At 40.4% G+C, this 17,376-nt stretch overlaps 2 protein-coding genes across 2 annotated transcripts; one reads left to right on the top strand and one right to left on the bottom strand.

Moving 5' to 3' along the window:
• Positions 1 to 3,174: 3,174 nt before the first annotated feature.
• LOC120716741 (lysozyme C, milk isozyme) lies at positions 3,175 to 6,276 on the top strand. Its single transcript, XM_040004344.1, has 5 exons — positions 3,175 to 3,392; positions 4,182 to 4,382; positions 4,569 to 4,632; positions 4,844 to 4,888; positions 5,066 to 6,276. The coding sequence occupies exons 1-5, from the start codon at positions 3,191 to 3,193 to the stop codon at positions 5,133 to 5,135; spliced, it is 582 nt and encodes a 193-aa protein (XP_039860278.1). The 5' UTR covers positions 3,175 to 3,190; the 3' UTR covers positions 5,136 to 6,276.
• A 1,647-nt stretch (positions 6,277 to 7,923) lies between these two features.
• LOC120716640 (small integral membrane protein 28-like) lies at positions 7,924 to 9,795 on the bottom strand. The gene is made up of 2 exons (XM_040004206.1): positions 9,697 to 9,795; positions 7,924 to 8,337 (listed from the first exon to the last, which is right to left on the bottom strand). Exons 1-2 carry the CDS (start codon positions 9,793 to 9,795, stop codon positions 7,924 to 7,926), a joined length of 513 nt encoding a protein of 170 aa, XP_039860140.1.
• Positions 9,796 to 17,376: the final 7,581 nt, after the last annotated feature.

The raw sequence follows: 17,376 nt of genomic DNA, 5'->3' as shown, positions 1-17,376 counted from the left end.
CAAAATCATTTTTATCCAGTAATAGCAGAAACACTTTGTATTTGTTCAACTAAAGTACATTTTTATTTCAAATACTAAACCAACGCAGTGCATGAAGTCCTTCTCTGAGCTGCACATTCTTTCTGATGTGAATCAAAAACGGAAGCACTATGATAACACGTCTGTATTCTCATCAGGTCATTGGCTCAAAAACCTGTTTTATTTTTAGCAATCCAGGTATGTGATATGTTCATACATGTACTGTCTGGCATGATCCTTATCATTTCTGGCATTAACTACTTACATAAGCACAATATCTTCTTTAGTGCAACAAAAGCCCCACATGATCCGTCCACGAGAGAAATATGTGCACTTCTGCATTCATGCTTTAGAAATGGATTCTATCATAAGAAAACACTGCAGGAAGTTACGTGAATCGCTTGTAAAAAAGCCATACAAATACAAGAAGTATTATATGTTTTACCTCTCAATATGTTGCAACTGAAAATACATTTATTTAGGAACTTTTGAGGCTGTTTGTTGATGGTTTTACGATTTGGTAACATTTTCATTTATCTTCCGTCACTCAGTTACATTTCTCAAGAGCAGATTTTGATGGCTTTCTTTGCATTTATCATATCCTCTGTTTGTAGTTTCTGTTTATACTCAAGTTCATCTTCTTGGTTCTGTATTTTGAGTTGTCTCCTTTTGTAATTCCATTCTGTTCTTTCTATCCTGTCTTGCCTGTTTCTCTTCTGTCTCTCAGGTTCTCGGGTTCGCATGTCTTAGTCTGGTTCTCAGTGTGTGTGTTAGTTTCTGTTTTATTTAGATAATCTCGTGTGCTTCATATTGAGTTTTATGTCTCCATTAACATTATTCCTGATTTTTTAGCTGAGTTCCCCGGTGTTTCACGTTACCTGGTGTGTATATATTAGCTCGCTCTTCACTCATCCATCTGTGTAGTGTCCATGTTCATATCTATGCCTCTTGTGATTCCTAGTTTTGATTATTTAGCGCCAGCTCATCTGACGTCCTTGTTTTGTGTTTGCTTTGAGAGTTTCTTAATAAATCTACCCACTGATTTTACATTCCGTCTCCTGAATCCCACATGGGGGTCCTTTTCCTGTTTTCCACACTTCTGAACCAAACCAACATATGTATATACAGTACATATTATATAAATGTGGCAAGTCTGATATCTGCAGAAGTGCCTCCTGTCCAGAGGAGGTCGCTCTTTCTGTTCTAGTCAGGACAGGCCAGTCTGCTTTTACATCAAACTACAATGGAAAACAACCCAAACAATAAACACCATATACAGCATGTAAGGCAAAACTGGGGCTTGTACACTTCCAACCAACGTGAAAGTCAATATTTGGTATGGCTGCTTTTATTCAGCACATCAACATTCAACACAGTTTTTTTCACACAGATCACCATTCTTTAGCTCAGTTTTGTAGCATCATTCACACAATACTTTCATCAGCACTTTGCACACTTCCCTGAGCTTCCTTAAAAGAAAATTGTCTCTCTCTCACACACACACACACACACACACACACACACACACACACACACACACACACACACACACACACACACACACACACACACACACACAGCCTTTCCTCTCAAAACAATGAGCACATTTAATCATTCATCCAAATAACAATTTTACACTTCATTTATACATTCACACATTTATAACAAAAGACTGCCACTGACTGCCAAGGTAAATTATTTCCATTACCATATCACATCTTCACTTCATCTTCAAAACCTCAGTACCGGTACACCTAACTTTTCGACTAATTTAAAAGCCTCTAAGGCCCAGGTTTGCCCACCCTGCTGGTCAATTTTACCCGCTTCGGGAACGCCCTCACCGATAGCGGTCAAATTTCTAGGCCCTAATTAATTTATAAGCGCTCCCCGCAGCTCAACAGGAAGCTTTTATATTTCATGCACTTATGATTGTAGAATAAGCCACTGTCAACCTATATAAACAATAAATTAACTTCACTTTGTGTGCAGAGTAAAGGTGAGAAAACTTTCAAAGACTTTTAAGCCCTTTATAACATCGTACATTGACTAGGCTATTTTTTAGGTTGACTTTGTGTAGCTTGAATTTATCTGTCAGATCATTGTTGCTGTTGTGTTTTGTGGAGACATAACCGTGATGCTTGCAGTAAATTTTACAGTTTTCACAGTTGACAGTTTTTTCCCTCACTTGTTTTCTCGCTATTATTTTTAACCAATGACTTCCTTGTAGGCTTACAATGATGCCTGGGAAGAAATTATTGAACAGCAAACTGTGACTGTGTTCACGACAATCTGCTTTAAGGTTTCTTGACAAATATTTCAAATAAGCTTATTTTGTTTATCATAATAATCATCATCAAGCATTAAAACGTACTGCAGTCGTGAAAACCTGGCAAGCTTTTGTAAATTAGATTTTGGATGTTGGTACATAAAGTGCATTTATTTTTGTTTCCTTTAAAGTTTCACTGACCTTAAAACAACTGATGATATTGTTCGTGTTATCTGGTCTGTTTACTGGAGGTAAGTTCTGCACAGCAAAATACACACAGGTCAGGTACCTGAATAAATATGCAATCTATGTCACGGTCCTGAGACTTTGACCCAGCATTTTGACTTTTGGACTGTGGAATATGAGGTAATGTTGCAAGTCAAATGAAGATGAGCACTGCTTGTATAATGTGTTGTACTTCTGGTTTCTTCTTTTTAGTCTCCTTCCTGAGTGAAGATGATTTGCTCTTCTTATGTTGCTGTTTTGCTGGACTTGTTATTGTTCTTCTTTTTGTTGGATATAAAATGACAGCTGCACTCAGGAATCAGGTGGCCTTATATTTAATACATTCTGTGGTTACTGTAGTAACACTGTGTGCTCAAACACCTGATCTTCTGAAATTATGAATCCTGATAATGTGATAATTCAGCTTCACCTCGTCTGTCCTTTACACTCTCAGCCAGGTCTTTTCAGGTACATGAAGGCATGCCCTATAAACAAGAAAAGAGAGTTTCAGGTAGACATATCATTTTCTTCCCACACCCTCTTTTGAGCTCAGAAGCCATGTGATACTGGCTGCTGATGGGGATAACTATTGTGCACCATTCAGGGAATGGCATTTATCTAAAGTGAACAAGAGATGGCCTATTGCCAGCGGCTCTGCAGATGATATATTCTAAGTCACGTATGCTCTTTGAGTCAGAGACGACAGATGAACTCAAGATGAGGGTACACAGAACATTTCTCCTGGTAGTGCTGGGCTGCAGCTGGGCCGGTGGACGAATTGTGCCAAAATGTGAACTGAGAGACCAACTGATCTGGGCAACCAGCAGCCTTCCACAGAAAGCAAAAGATTCAGGACTGGACAGTGAGAAGTTCGTGACCAAGAGTAAGTGGCAACAATGCACTGAAGTCTGCTTAGAAATGAAATAGATTTAATTTAATGGATTTATTGAAACCAAGGATTGTGACGCATTGTATTTTAGGACTTAGATTTTATATTGATACTTGATATTTGTTTTAAGTCTTGTATAGAGTCTTTGAAAGCTGATGAAATCAAAACATTAGACTTGTAAACAAACTGGGAGTATGACAAGAGTCATGCCTGACATCTTTTTTCTTGTATATCTTTAATATAAACAGTAATTTGGTGTTCACTTTAAATGGCAAGCTAGCCCAACTCACTCTTCTGTCTTGCTCTTATGCTTTAGTTTCATTATTAAGGTACTTTAACTGTGGGCTCGACTCTGTTTCCACTCTGAAATCCCATTTTAATGTGAACGACTAAGATCTGATGATTCACGTGAAATGACAAAGCAAACTCTCAGCAACTTATTAAGCACCACTGTGATAGCAAAGAAACATGCCAGATGGCAGCTGCTTTGTCATCTTTGAGAAGGATTCATATTGCAACAGGATAATGATCCCAAACACAGATAAATAAATATTCTTCCTCCAGATCAACCAGATTAGTGGTAAAAATGTTAGGTGAAACTGGTTCGGGTTTGTTTAAGATATGTTAAAAGACATGTTTTGAAATGTTGGTGGTGCTAGGAAAAACTAAGTCATGGAATTATTAGCAACTTCTAGGAGCCATAAATATCCAGAGGAAATTAAACAGATATATGCCCAGTCGTTTGAAAAACATTTGTCAGTTTGCTTCTCTTTTCTTCTCCAGTCGTCTGTTTTGTGGAAAACGTATCAGAATTTAACACCAGTTTGGTCAGTAACGGGCTGAGAGACGATGGCATTTGGCAGAAGAACAATTCTTCTGGGGACTCGGACGACACACTCTATGGCATTTTCCAGCTCTGGGATCAGCTGGTCTGTGGTAACGGCACAAATTCATCACCAAATATTTGTGCGATAAACTGCATGGGTGAGTATCATTCATTACAGGCATATAAGTACGTTTGTAGATTTTTAATATCTTTCACTTGTTATTTTCTTGAAATTTGATGGATAGAATATCAGATGTAATTGTAGCGTCAAGCCTAGACAATGTAAATAAACTGAGAATCTACATCTGAACTAGAAAAATATTTGTTTCTTTTTCTCCTTCTAGACTTGATTGATGATGACATACAAGACGATGTCCGCTGTCTGATGAAGCTCTTCGTCGATCTGATGTAGGTCTTTCTGTCTTTTCTATATAATTTGTCGGTATGATGTCACAGGATGCAACGAACCAGCAAAGATCCACGATGACAACTGAGAGATTTTGTTGTGATCAGATTAGATAGTTGAATGTTTTGTTTGCAACTACACCAATTATTAACAGGAGGAACCGTGAGTACTCAGTGAAATTCACTTCAGTGCCTATTTTCATGATTTCCACAGTGAAAACGGTTTTGGGGCAGCCCATTGGAAGGAGCTAAAGAAAGAGTGAGTTATGTCTTTATCTGTTTTGAAAACATGACCTTTAAGATGAACTCTTTGCTTTTACTAATAATGTTCAATATTTAAATATTGAATAGATATTTGTGAGATCAGTGCATATGCTATTCCTAATAAATTGCAATATTTGAATACATAAACTAATGCAAATCTGTTCTCTTGCAGGATTAAGCTCATCTTGCAGGATAAGTGCAAAGATAAGCAAGCAGCTGAGTACTTTGCTGAATGCCATTAGTAATGAATCTCATGTTAACAGGTGATTTGTGAAAATAAAATAAAACTAAAGCATGTAAAGTAAAGATTTAGAGTTGTCTGGAAGAACTGAATTGAATCTAGGAAATGTGGATTAAGATGAGCAGTGTGAAGAGGAGAATACAGAAATGCTAACCAGTGACTTAGATAAGTAGAGATAATAATGACCTATGGCACAGGTACTGCCATGGAGCAGCTCAAAGCACAGACGAACAGTGAGACCACACAGATAATGGAGTTTTGAATAGCAACAACAAAACAATCAAATTCAATTACCATCAAAATATATGTGATGAGTTCATGAATGTGGTGAAGGTGTTAAAAGGAAGAAAGATGCTGTTAGCATCAAGCCAGTTTTAAAACAGTCAGCCAGTAGGTGTACTTCCTTTAGGAACTGCCTCGCACACCCTGCCTGTCTCTACACAAAACCAGAAAGAGGACAGAGCAGGCAGAGTGGGAGCACTCATCACCAGTGTGAGGTTGATTACTAAACTTTAGCATCAGGAGACACAATATAGATGTAGGATGTACTCGACAAGTAAGATTCACTTTCAGCTTTGTCAAGAGCCCCAACAGTTCTAGCAGGATGGTGCAGAGCTATCCAACTTGTTCTTACTGCAAGGTGTCAAATACAGTCAGAGGCTGTTGGCCTCACAGAGACGAACAAGGTGTCCTTTAGTGTCAAAAATCCAGAACCATTTCATGTTTTTATTCACCCCAGTTGCTTTAGAAGCGCCAGTTAACTTACCCCTATGCATGTCTTTGGACTGTGTTAGGCTGCTGAGTACTGGATAATATGCAAACTCCACACAGAAAGGTTGATCCCACCTTGATTCAAATGCAGGACCTTTTTGTTGGCAGGTGATAGCCCTTCAAGGGCTGTAGTTTAATTATTTTTGATCCTCAATAATGAAGACATCTTTTTGTTCAAACATGATACATGACACAATAACAAATGCTAAAAATAATTCTGTGCTTCTTTCAGCCTGGCATAGTTACAAATAATACCGCTATCATGGTTTCATGTGCAGTGTTGGGAACATAAATCAGATTTCTACTAAAGATTATGACCATAACATGTGATCGTGTACATCATACAGTGTATTAAAACCATATTAGAGTAAGCAAATGTGTTGATGTTGTCATTCTGGCTTGTTACCACTAGAGGTCAGTCTTTGATGCAGTTTCTTTAGATTCTTCATCCTGCACTTCTACATTTGTCTTTCTCTCTGTTCCACTCTGTCCTTGGGGACAAGTCACACACATGTCACGGTCACATGTCACAGAGGGGAAAGAAAATCCGAAACAAGTTGAGAACACAAACAAGTGTATTCACACATCCAGTAAATGTCTTGATGCATGCTCAATCGTTCAGGTATAAGGAAATCCCAGAAAGTTGATTCTGTTTATCTGGAAGTAGCGTTTTCAGTGGGCGAAACATTTCATCACTCATTCAAGTGACTTCTTCAGGCTCCAGGTTTCCCCAATCTTATAAACACCACATCCAGAACACCTCGGATTTTGACTATAGAGGCAGATGAAGCAATGGTCTGGTACGATGTTACATCTCTCTTCACTTGTGTTCCAGTTACTGAAGCAGTGGAGGTAGTTTGTAAGAGATTACAGGGTGACCCCAACCTCAGCAACAGGACCACTCTCTGCACTTACCACATTTTTTTGCTCTTGGAACTGTCTTCATTACACCTATTTTAGAAATAAGGGTCAGTACTACAGGCAGAAACATGGCTGTGCCATGGGTTCCCCAGTTTCATCGATTTTGGCCAACCTGCAAATGGTAGAAGTGGAAAAGGGGGCTTTGTTATCCTACCATGGAACACCAACAAGCTTTGGATCAGGTATGTGGATGACACCTGGAGAAAATCTAATCTCAGGACATACCACAATTCACTGATCACATTAACACGGTGGGTCAACACAGCAAGTTCACCAGGGAGGATGCGAAAAATGGCAGGTTGGCCTTCTTAGACCGTGAGATTTACAACAGTAATGTGGACATTTAAAAGCTGATGTGTGCCTTAAACCTACGGACACGGATCAGTATTTAATGTCTGACTCTCATCATCCACTGGAGCACAAACTGGGTGTCATCAGGACGCTACAACACAAACCCTTAGTGATCCCTTGTGTGTCAGGAGAATCACACAATCACAATTGAGACGCGTTTTCTCTAAACACTGCATCTCTCTGGCTTTTAACTCTTTCGTCCTGACCCCAAAACAGTTAGAAATCCATAAGTTTCAGGTTTTCTAACTGTTAAACTGGGGTTAAACTGACCTCCCAGCCCATTGTTCTAGTGGTGCTAGTTTCAGTCGTTGTGCAAATGTATTGTTTATAAGGTTGTGTAAACCTGCAGTCAGCTGAGACTGAAGAAGCCTGGATAAATAATGAAACATTTCTCCCACTGAAAATGCTACGTCCAGATGAACAGAATCAACTTTAATAAAGACAGTAAATAAAGACCAGCATGCAATTCATATCATTTGTTCCCTTTAAGTCCAGTTTGGCTCTTGAACAGCTAGATGGTCCTTTCCAGCATCTGTTTACACTGGCATGTGGTGTGTTTGCTTTATCAGAGATTGCTAGTGCCCTCTGCTGCTAGAAAAGATATTACATGTAGTGTTGAGGAAAAAAAACACACAAGACTTGATGTGTACTAAGATCAAAACAGGAACCAAGAGAAGCTAAAGTTTTCTATTGAGCTGCAGAGTTGGATGATAGTTAAGTTGGCTGGGTCTGGTTTAGGACAATTATCACCCAGTGGATTTGAGCTCTGGACACATTTTTGCTTCTATATTTTCTATTTTTATGGACTCTACATCTTTGGAACTGGATAGGCTGGCAGCTCTGGTGATCTTGGTGAGCGTTTCCTCGTACGGTGGAGGCAGGTAGACCATAACAAAGACTCCATCGGATCCATCAGAGCTGGTGCTGGCGTGGCGCTCGGCGTTCTTGGTCAGAGAGGACAGAAACTCAACGCTGCTCTCTGCATCCTCAAGGTCAAGAGTGATGATGTTAGCCAAGCTTAGTTTACTGTGTGAATAACAGCGGTATATCAGACCAACCAGGACAGCCAGCAGGAGGACGGAGACAATTGGAAGGATAATGTAAACCACCAGCTCCACACTTTCTGGAAATCCTAATTCGAGTCCATAAAAACTGTTGTCCTAGAGATCAGCAAAGAAGAATTCATGATATATTTGTCAGCACTGTCAGAACTTCCATATTCATCTATAAGCACATTCATGTAAGAGATGTGCAAATTAATGCAGATTGCTAATGATGTACAGGTAAGTATATAACCTTATCCCCCCCCCCCCCAACCCCCCCCAAAAAAAACCCCCAAAAGATTTTATTCAAAATAAAACATTAAAAACAAATCAAATGTTTAAACTGAAAAAATTTACCATTTAACCAAAAAACGGCCCTCATTCACTAACAGTGCATAAATTATGTGTCAGAATGTTTCATTTACAAATTGTTGAATTATTACAGTTTGTATTTTATGAACAAATTTGTACAAACAAAAGAAACCTGGCTGTCTCGTAGTAGAATACTACTACTACTACAACTGCTGTAATAATCCATTCAGCCAGCCATTCTCTTCCACTTATCCTTTTCAGGGTCGCCGGGGGGGCTGGAGCTTTTCCAGGGCAAGAGGCGGGGTACACCCTGGACAGTTAGCCAGTCTGTCACAGGGCTAACACATAGAGACAGACAGACTTTCGTACTAAGATTCACAACTATGGGCAATTTATAATAAGCAGCAGCTGTTTCTGCAGTGAGATAACATTGATTTCATTTTAGATCAAGCAAGATCAAACCCTGAGACGGTTTGATCCAGAAACAAAGGGTGATTCTACAGCCCTCCAGCTTTGAGAGAACAACGTGTGAAGAAACATGTTCTTCTTACTCATAGTGTCCCTAATTCCTGTTGCCTCACTTTTTCTAGCAATTAGTTAATGCTGCCTATCCAGGCAGCATTAACTAATTGCTAGAAAAAGTGAGGCAACAGGAAAGTGAGGCAACTCTGCATTTCACAGAGTTACATGTTGGCGCTGTATAAAATAAAATTGAATTCAATTGAATTGAATTGAACATATAACAGGTGAAAATTAAATCAGATTAACTGAAAAAAAATGAGTTGACTTAAATAAAAAAAACTTTAATTTAACTGTAGCATAAAAGTATTTATTAAACATAACAGCTGCAACTTTGAGCTTAATGTAAAAATCTGTTTCCTTAACAACCAACATCTGCTATCATCAAAGCAGCAGAGGAGCCAGTAACTCATCGTAAGGTGTTATGGTGTTATTCCAACAGATGTTGGCTCTGCAGCATCAGTGCTGGAATAACTCATATCTTAAAATTATAACATTTAATTTAAAAACAAGGATACACAAAAATAAGCTAGGTGAGAAATGTTTCTTTCTTTCATTATTATTATTAGTAGTAGTAGTTGTTGTTGGGGGAACTTTAATATAAAGGATTAATTTGTCAGATTTACACAGCTGAACTCTACACACCTGCTGCTCTGATGTTGAAGGAGATCCTGTCACCCAGTCATACGACTCTCTGCCTGCTGGTCCAAACCTCATCCAGCTGCTATCCAGTAGCCGCCGCATGATGCTGAGGTGTGTGTGATTGATGTTGGATGGTGAAATATATGTTTACAGAGTAAAGACTGGCTCGAGCTGTTGGTCCGGATGTTTCGGGAGTAAACAAAGCTGAGAGCAGGGCGGAGATGGCTGCTGATTGGGGGGGAGGAGGGTGTTTGGAGTCCGGTGAAATGAGTAAAACTGGGGTCAAACGGTTGGTGGGAGGGGCCACATGCTAAGCAGCTGCTCACATGTTCGCACATGCAGGCTTTATACTCCAGCCGGCCTTATAAGAATATTAAGTATATATGAGCGTGTGTGAAAAGCTTGGTTACATAAAAAGGCGGGGCTTCACTTTACATCAAACCTCAGACACATGGACATAATCGAGAAATAAATCAATCTGAGAGTGAAGTTACACACCTGTTACAAACTATTTGTGTATTACTATTTATTGCTACAAAATTATAAAACATTCATGCATTTATCCATTTTCTTAATCATTTGTCCGAGCCAAGGGGTGCTTTTAGAAATATTTGCTAATTTAGTTAAAGTGTAAAATAGAATTCCCTTATTTCAAGTTTTGTCAGCCTTAATTCAGCCATTTTTACAGCAGTTACAGTTTTAAGTCTTCTTTGACAAGCTTTGGACGCCTTCATGTGGGCGGCATCGACACCAGCATCACATGTGAAGATCCTCTCAGAGTCTGTTTCAGACTTCACAGATGATAAGAAGTCTTGTGTCCCCTGGAGATGAAGCCTGACTTTCAACCCAGGTTTACAAATCCGCAGACTCGTTGCTCACTCTGGTTTAAATACCCAGCAGGCCTTTGGTCAGGGGATATAAAGCAGCCATCAAGCTCTGACTGATGATGGTGCTTATACAGATGAGCATGAGAGTGATCACTTTGAATTTAATACACCTGAGCTCTCTTTGTTCTAGAATGTCGTGCCTATGTGCTTATATACAACTTTTTTGGAGCAAAGTATCATTAAATATTCTGTTTCATTTTCAAAGAGATTTTCCTAGTCTGTCAATTCAGTTGAATTCAACTTTATTTAAACCACAGTCATTCACAGTTGCCTCAAGCCAGTTTATACCGTAGATCCTAGCATGATGGATGCTACAGAGTTTAATGAATAAAAACTTGGTGACAGTCTGTAGGTCTCTTCAGTATTATAAAGTAGTGAAAGTTATGAATTACAAAAGTATCCCATTACATTGTTACATTGTGACATTACATTATTATGCCTTTGTGTTGTCTCATATGCTACATGAGTACTATAGCATAGGTATAGAAGTACCACCTATGTGATAGATATATTAATAGATTTTATGTTAATAGATTAAATATCCTAATACTTAAGTAAAGCACCTCAAGTACATAAGTAGGAGACTTCAACCTTAAAAACTTACCTGTGTCAAGGCTTCATTCACCGAACTGGTGGACTCTGAAGTAGGAACTGACTTGGATTGGCAGGTTAATATTAACATTGTGTAACAAGGTCATCAAGAGGCAAGACTAGGAAATGGAGTCAAAGTTGTTCACACCTTCACTGATGTACATTTTTTCTTGCAAAGTGCAAGTACTTAGGGAAGTGTATTTGTGTATGTTTCCAGTTTCCTTGAGTATTAATCTTTCTGTTGGCTTACGGGAAGAAAGTGTTGCAGTCTGACACTGGGGACCTAAATACTTTAGTCCCTGCATAATGAAAGAATGAAATAAAGATACAACAAAGGAGGCACAGAACTGAGTGTGAAAATATTCACCTAACATACGGGTGTCTCATTTTTAGTAAACTCGTTTTGTTTGTTGATTGTGAGTGCTGTAGATTACACTACACTGCACTCAATTACATTTTTTTTTAACTTTTATTTGAATGGTGTATTTCTTTTCATTTAGCAAATAGCACCCAGTAACATCGGCTGTCCCGCTGTAAAAAAAAAATGCAGCTCACAGTGTTGATCAGTGATTTATTTACACATCTGCAATCCAGCTGTAACATCTGTGTAGAGGGAACCCGATGGGATGCTCGATGGCTTCTCTGTCAAAGGGTTTGGGGAGTTGAGGGTGGGGAGATTTAGCAGCGAGTAGGATTTGTCACAGCTGGATTAGTGATATGGGTGTGCAGAAGGCAGCTGTAATACAGGCTCACGTGGAGTGCCGAGTGGTCAGAAATCCAGGAGGCTGGGTTCATGCCTACAGAGGTGGCGCAAATAGTCATGGAAAGAGTAAGACCTGTCGTGACTGACACCACAGGTTTTTATTCTTTTTGCCAACTAAATGTTACAAATCTTATTCTTTTTAATGCAAAAAGTACAAATTTTACAGTTTTTTCTCAACTTCTTTAGCACAATTCTCACAGCAGTAATGTCACTCTCATTAATTTTAGTGAAGCTCATAGATCAGTTAAGGCAGTCTTCATTTATTAGGCATGTCTGTTCAACTGCTTGTTAAGACAAATATCCAATCAGCCAATCAAGAATGAAATCAAGAAATGGCCAAGAAACCCTGCTACGTTCAAACAGAGCATCAGGAAGAAAGGTGAGGTGTGTAGTGCTTTCAGTACATAGTTTGTTTGTAATGAGTAGTTATTTGAATTAGTGTTGCCTTCCTATCAGTTCTCTTATGACATCAACAAGGTACAGTCCCGATCAAAAGTTTAAGACCACTTGAAAATTGGCAAAAATTCATATTTTGCATGGTTGGATCTTAACAAGGTTCCAAATAGAGCTTCAACATGCAACAAGAAGAAATGGGGGTGAGACAAAACATTTTTTGAGCATGCAATTTATTAAAAAAACAAACAAAACAACAACAATTAAACTGAAATGGGCTGTTTCTACAGCTGATCAAAAGTTTAGGACCACACCTCCAAAAATCCTGTTAAACGCAACAGAAATCAAAGTTTCCAACATGAACTCAGTAATCAGTAGCTCCACTGTTATTATTGATCACTTCAATAATTCCTTGTGGTATGCTTGATGCAAGCATTTCCATGAGGTAAGTGGGAACAAGTGGTGAAGACGGTCGCACAAAGGGCATCTGCTGTCTGGAACTGTTGTCCATTTTTGTAAACTTCCCTTGCCATCCATCCCCAAAGGTTCTCAATTGGATTTAGATCAGGGGAACATGCAGGATGGTCCAGAAGAGTGATTATTCTCCTGGAAGAGGTCCCTTATCCTGCGGTCATTGTGTGCTGCTGCGTTGTCTTGTTGAAAAACCCAGTGGTTACCACACAGACGAGGGCTCTCTGTCATCAGGGATGCTCTCTGCAACATCTGGACATAGTCACCGGCTGTTTGACGCCCCTGCACCAGTCTTCAGTCTCAGTTGCCATCTGATGGTTACGGGGCTGCAGTCGGCACCCAACAGCCCGACAGCCAATTGGATACTCCGGCTCAGTGCTGGTGAATTTTTTTGGGTTCTTCCACTTGACTTTTTTGTTCCATAACCGTCAGGATCATTTAAGAAAATCCTAATGACTGTCTTACTGCGTCCCACCTCAGCAGCAATGGTGCACTCCGAGAGACCCTGGTTATGCAGTTCAACAACTCGCCCATGTTCAAAAAGGAGAAGGCTTTTTGACTTTGCCATCAGAACATCATGACAGTGTGACTACCTTACAGAAAATGGGAATAAATCCACATTTTTGCACAGATTTGACCTTTTAAAGGCATGTGGTCCTAAACTTTTGATCAGCTGTAAAATAGCCTGTTTCAGTTTAAGCGTTTTTTTCAATAAATTACATGCTCATAAAAAAATGTGTTGTCTCACTCTTATTTCTTCTTGTTGCATGTTGAAGCTATACTTCAAACCCTGCTAAGACTCAACCATGCAAAATAAGATATTTTTCTTGCCATATTTCAAGTGCTCTTAAGCTTTTGATCAGGACTGTACATTTACCGAGAGGACTGCTGGGTAAAGATATCTTGGAACTGGATAACTGGATTTTTCTCATTTCAGACCATTCCATGTAAATGGCTGTGCAAGAAAATCAGGCTGTGTGAGATTAATGATTCAATCCTCTTTCTTCCTTATTCTGATGCTCAGTATGAAATGCAGCAAGCTGTCTTGACCATGTCTACATGCTTAAAAGGCTTTGAGTTGCTGCTGATGTAAAAGGCTGATTAGACATTTGGATTATTGGGATGAGCAGTGGAACAGGCGTACCTAATAAAGTGGTTGCAGAAGGTGTGTAGTGTGGCTTTATTTGACTGTACAGTAATTGGTGCAATGTTCTCAGATTTTATATATTTTCTTTTTTGTTTTCTGATGCATACAGTTTCACGAGTATCATTTTGATTTTCTCCATTTCATCAGTTTTGTAAAGCTGCAGAAAATCCTTCAGATTTAATTTTCGTGTCGGAACAATTTTTACTCTGTATTAGGCCTCCAGTTTTGTCAGTAAGGTTATGAGAGAAAAAAAAACATTTTAAGGACTCATTTAAAAAAAACGGCAGTGAAAGGTTTTTATTCATTCATCACAGAGTTCAACTTATTGACTGACTATTCATGTTCTGACATATGTTAAAAAGGTTTGAAGGAGCTGGGCTACAGCAGCAGAAGACCACACCGGGGGCGTGTCTGTCAGCTAAGAACAGGAAATTTACAAACCGACTCACCAAATTGGCCAACAGAAGATTGGAGAACGCTGTGCTTTAATTCCTCAACAGTCCCCAGACCTCAGTCGGGCTGTAGTAGAGCACCTCTGGCATGATGTGGTCAAAGAAGAAATGTGGATGAGCAGCTGACAAACACTACAATGAGCGGGTGGAGGGAGGTTTGGAGTCTTCTCTCACCCCCGTTCTCTGCGGCCTGCTGGAGCGGGGGGGCTAGGAGGAGGAGTTGGCCGTCCGACTGCGGTCTGGAGTGTGGGGCCTCCCTGCTGCTGCGGAGTCGGGGCGGTCTGCCTCTCCCCACCGCAGGGAAAAGGGTAACACCACCTGGGTCTGGGTGCAGTTCCCCCCTCCAGGGGCAAGGGTACCTAGACCCGGTTCGTAGAGTACGCTTGGGGAGTGTGACCGTGTGTACAGCGTCTCTTTATGTCTGTCTCCACGTTGGTTGAGTGTGGAGTAAGTGCATATGAGAGCATGAGGGTGGGAATGGATGTTTGTATCTGTGTGTGCCTGTATGTCTGTGTCTATATGTCAGGTTGGGTATCAGACGCCACCTCTCTGGGGACATCTCAGGCCCTCCAAGGTTTGGAGGCCTATCTCCACCCACCACCACTTCCCCTGCCAGTGGCGGACTCCCTCAGGTGTCGGTGCGTTGGTGGTTCTTTGTGTCTGGGGGTGGGCGTCCGGGTACACACCGGCTCACTCCTTGGCGGCCGTTTATCGGGGCCTGGAGCCTGGGGCTCGCTCGGGCCACTTCGGAGGTGGGGTGCCCCCGGCCTCTCGGCCTGGGGCTCGGTCACTCAGGCACAGCTGGCTGCCGGCGGAGCTCACGGGCGCGTCACTGCAACTCCCCCTGGCTTCTGCTCCGCGGCTGCTGAGTGAGCCCTCGTCTGGGACTCTCCTCAGCTCTTACTGGGACAGTGGCGCGGCTGCCCCTCTGTTGGTCTTCCTTGGTCTCTTGTGTTCTGGGGGCCTCTGGATGTCTGGAGTCTTGATCTCCTCCATACCTGCTTCATGCCCTGGAGGACGGGGCTGTGGCTCCCCACACTCCCTAGCAGATCGTTACATGGAGAAACCTTTGGAATGCAAGCATGCTGATCCACACAGGTATGCACACAGGTGTACACACGGGTATTCACAGACGCGGACTACAGCTTTCTTGGCTGCTGCCTCAAAGCACATTGTGCGCTGTCTATCTTGCGTGCTGCACAATATCGTTTATTATTTAGTATCTACTGATATCTACTGCTAGCTAGTTTATTGTGATGGTGCCGTTTTTTTTTATTATGTTGCTCTTTGTTGTTTGCTTTCTCTTCTGTTTTTTTTTCTCCATACAGGTGACCCAGGTGTTTTTTTTTTTGTTTTTTTTTTGTTTTTTTTCTTCCCCCCCTTCTCACCGTCTCTTCTCCCATTTGGTTTTCTTTCTCTCCCTCTCTTTCTTTCATTCTTTCTCCCTGTCCTATCCTCCAGTCATGTCTGTCCCGTTTGTAGCAACTGAAAATAAAATAAATTCATAATTATAATAAAGGTCAATCAAATGGACCAATATGACAAGGCCATGACGATCCACTTGGTAAAATAAATCCGCTTGGCATCTTTCTTGGCCTTAAGACAACAATTCTGATGGCTATAGATCCAAACGGGACACCAAAAAAAACAAAAAAAAAAAAAAAAAAAAAAACAGTCCCCAGACCTCAGTCGGGCTGTAGTAGAGCACCTCTGGCATGATGTGGTCAAAGAAGAAATGTGGATGAGCAGCTGACAAATCTGCTGCAACTGTGTGATGCAATCCTGTCAATATGGAGCAAAATCTCTGAGAAATGCTCCCCACACCTACCTGAATTTGTACCACAAAGAATTAAGGCACTTTTTACAAATCAGTTTCACTGTTACCACTGACAGTTTGTTGTTGTATTTGCTCTTTCAAAAAGTTTGAAGTACTCTGATTGAAAACACAAATGCAATGCTGCACAATACTCAAGAAGGTGAACGATCTAGAGTTGTGACTGAGAAATGTTTCAATGAGTTGTCAGATTCAAGTGAGAAGTGCATCGACGCAGTAATAAATATCTTTAATAAATATCTTTCGTAGTGAAGCGTACAGAGAACAAACAATAGTGTATACAAAAACAATAAGAAAGGCTAATGTGGGTGAAAAAATGTGTAACTGGTTTGAAGGACTATGATTAAGAGTAGTCAGAAGAATTTTTCTGCTGTGAGCTTTGCACCAAACGTTTAAGACAAACTGAGCAGCTCTGAGGGCAAAAAGGGATTTAATTTACCTACTAAAGTGGTCGATGAGTGCATGTCAAGTCAAGTTGCTTTTATTGTCATTTCAACCATGTACAGTGGTAGAGTACAGAGTCAACATTCCCCCGAGACCCTGGTGCTACATATGACATATAACAGACAAACACAGGACTACGTAAAGTAATGTCCAAATATTGCTAAAAAAACAAGACAGGACAGTGCAACACTAGACAGAAGAGGAGTGTGTGTGTGTGTGTGTGTGTGTGTGTGTGTTGTGTGGTGTGTGTGTGTGTGTGTGGGTGTGTGTGTGTTGTGTGTGTGTGTGTGTGTGTGTGTCTTTCTCAGTCCGCTTTGTGTTGCTGACATGTAATTGTCTGATTCGATATTTTGCATCAACGAGCTGCATATACTTCTGTAGACTTTTTGCCTGTTTTTGCACATGCACATTTGCTGTTTTGATTTCAGGAATTCTCTAAAGTTTCAAATAAATAAATACATTTATGCACTGTTACATTTCACTTCTATGTCTGAACTTTTTTCTTAACTTTTTTTTTCTCCACAATAGGCATTTAAAAAAAAAAATGGTGCCCAAGTCTTAAAACGTTGTTGGTGTTAAAATGTTTTCATTCATTGATCGGAGAGCTGATGTGAAAAGGGTGAGTCTATGTTGTGAAAAATACCTGAGTTATGAAAACTGTTTTGAGAAAAGCGCGTCAAGTGATCGAGAAAATGTGTGCG

This window comes from Simochromis diagramma, unplaced genomic scaffold, assembly GCF_900408965.1.
Source record: "Simochromis diagramma unplaced genomic scaffold, fSimDia1.1 OVJJ01000565.1, whole genome shotgun sequence".
NCBI classification, from domain to species: Eukaryota; Metazoa; Chordata; class Actinopteri; order Cichliformes; family Cichlidae; genus Simochromis; species Simochromis diagramma.
The sequence above is the reverse complement of the archived record's forward strand: the minus strand, read 5'-3'. Positions and strand labels throughout refer to the sequence as shown.

Bases quoted from the DNA above. Each gene is read 5' to 3' on its own strand.
- LOC120716741 (XM_040004344.1), top strand. From the start codon at position 3,191: ATGCTCTTTGAGTCAGAGACGACAGATGAACTCAAGATGAGGGTACAC. The intron at 3,393-4,181 runs GTAAGTGGCAAC...TTTCTTCTCCAG, and splicing joins TGAGAAGTTCGTGACCAAGA to TCGTCTGTTTTGTGGAAAAC. The intron at 4,889-5,065 runs GTGAGTTATGTC...GTTCTCTTGCAG, and splicing joins TGGAAGGAGCTAAAGAAAGA to GATTAAGCTCATCTTGCAGG.
- LOC120716640 (XM_040004206.1), bottom strand. From the start codon at position 9,795: ATGCGGCGGCTACTGGATAGCAGCTGGATGAGGTTTGGACCAGCAGGC. The intron at 8,338-9,696 runs GTGTGTAGAGTT...GCTGATCTCTAG, and splicing joins CTTCAACATCAGAGCAGCAG to GACAACAGTTTTTATGGACT.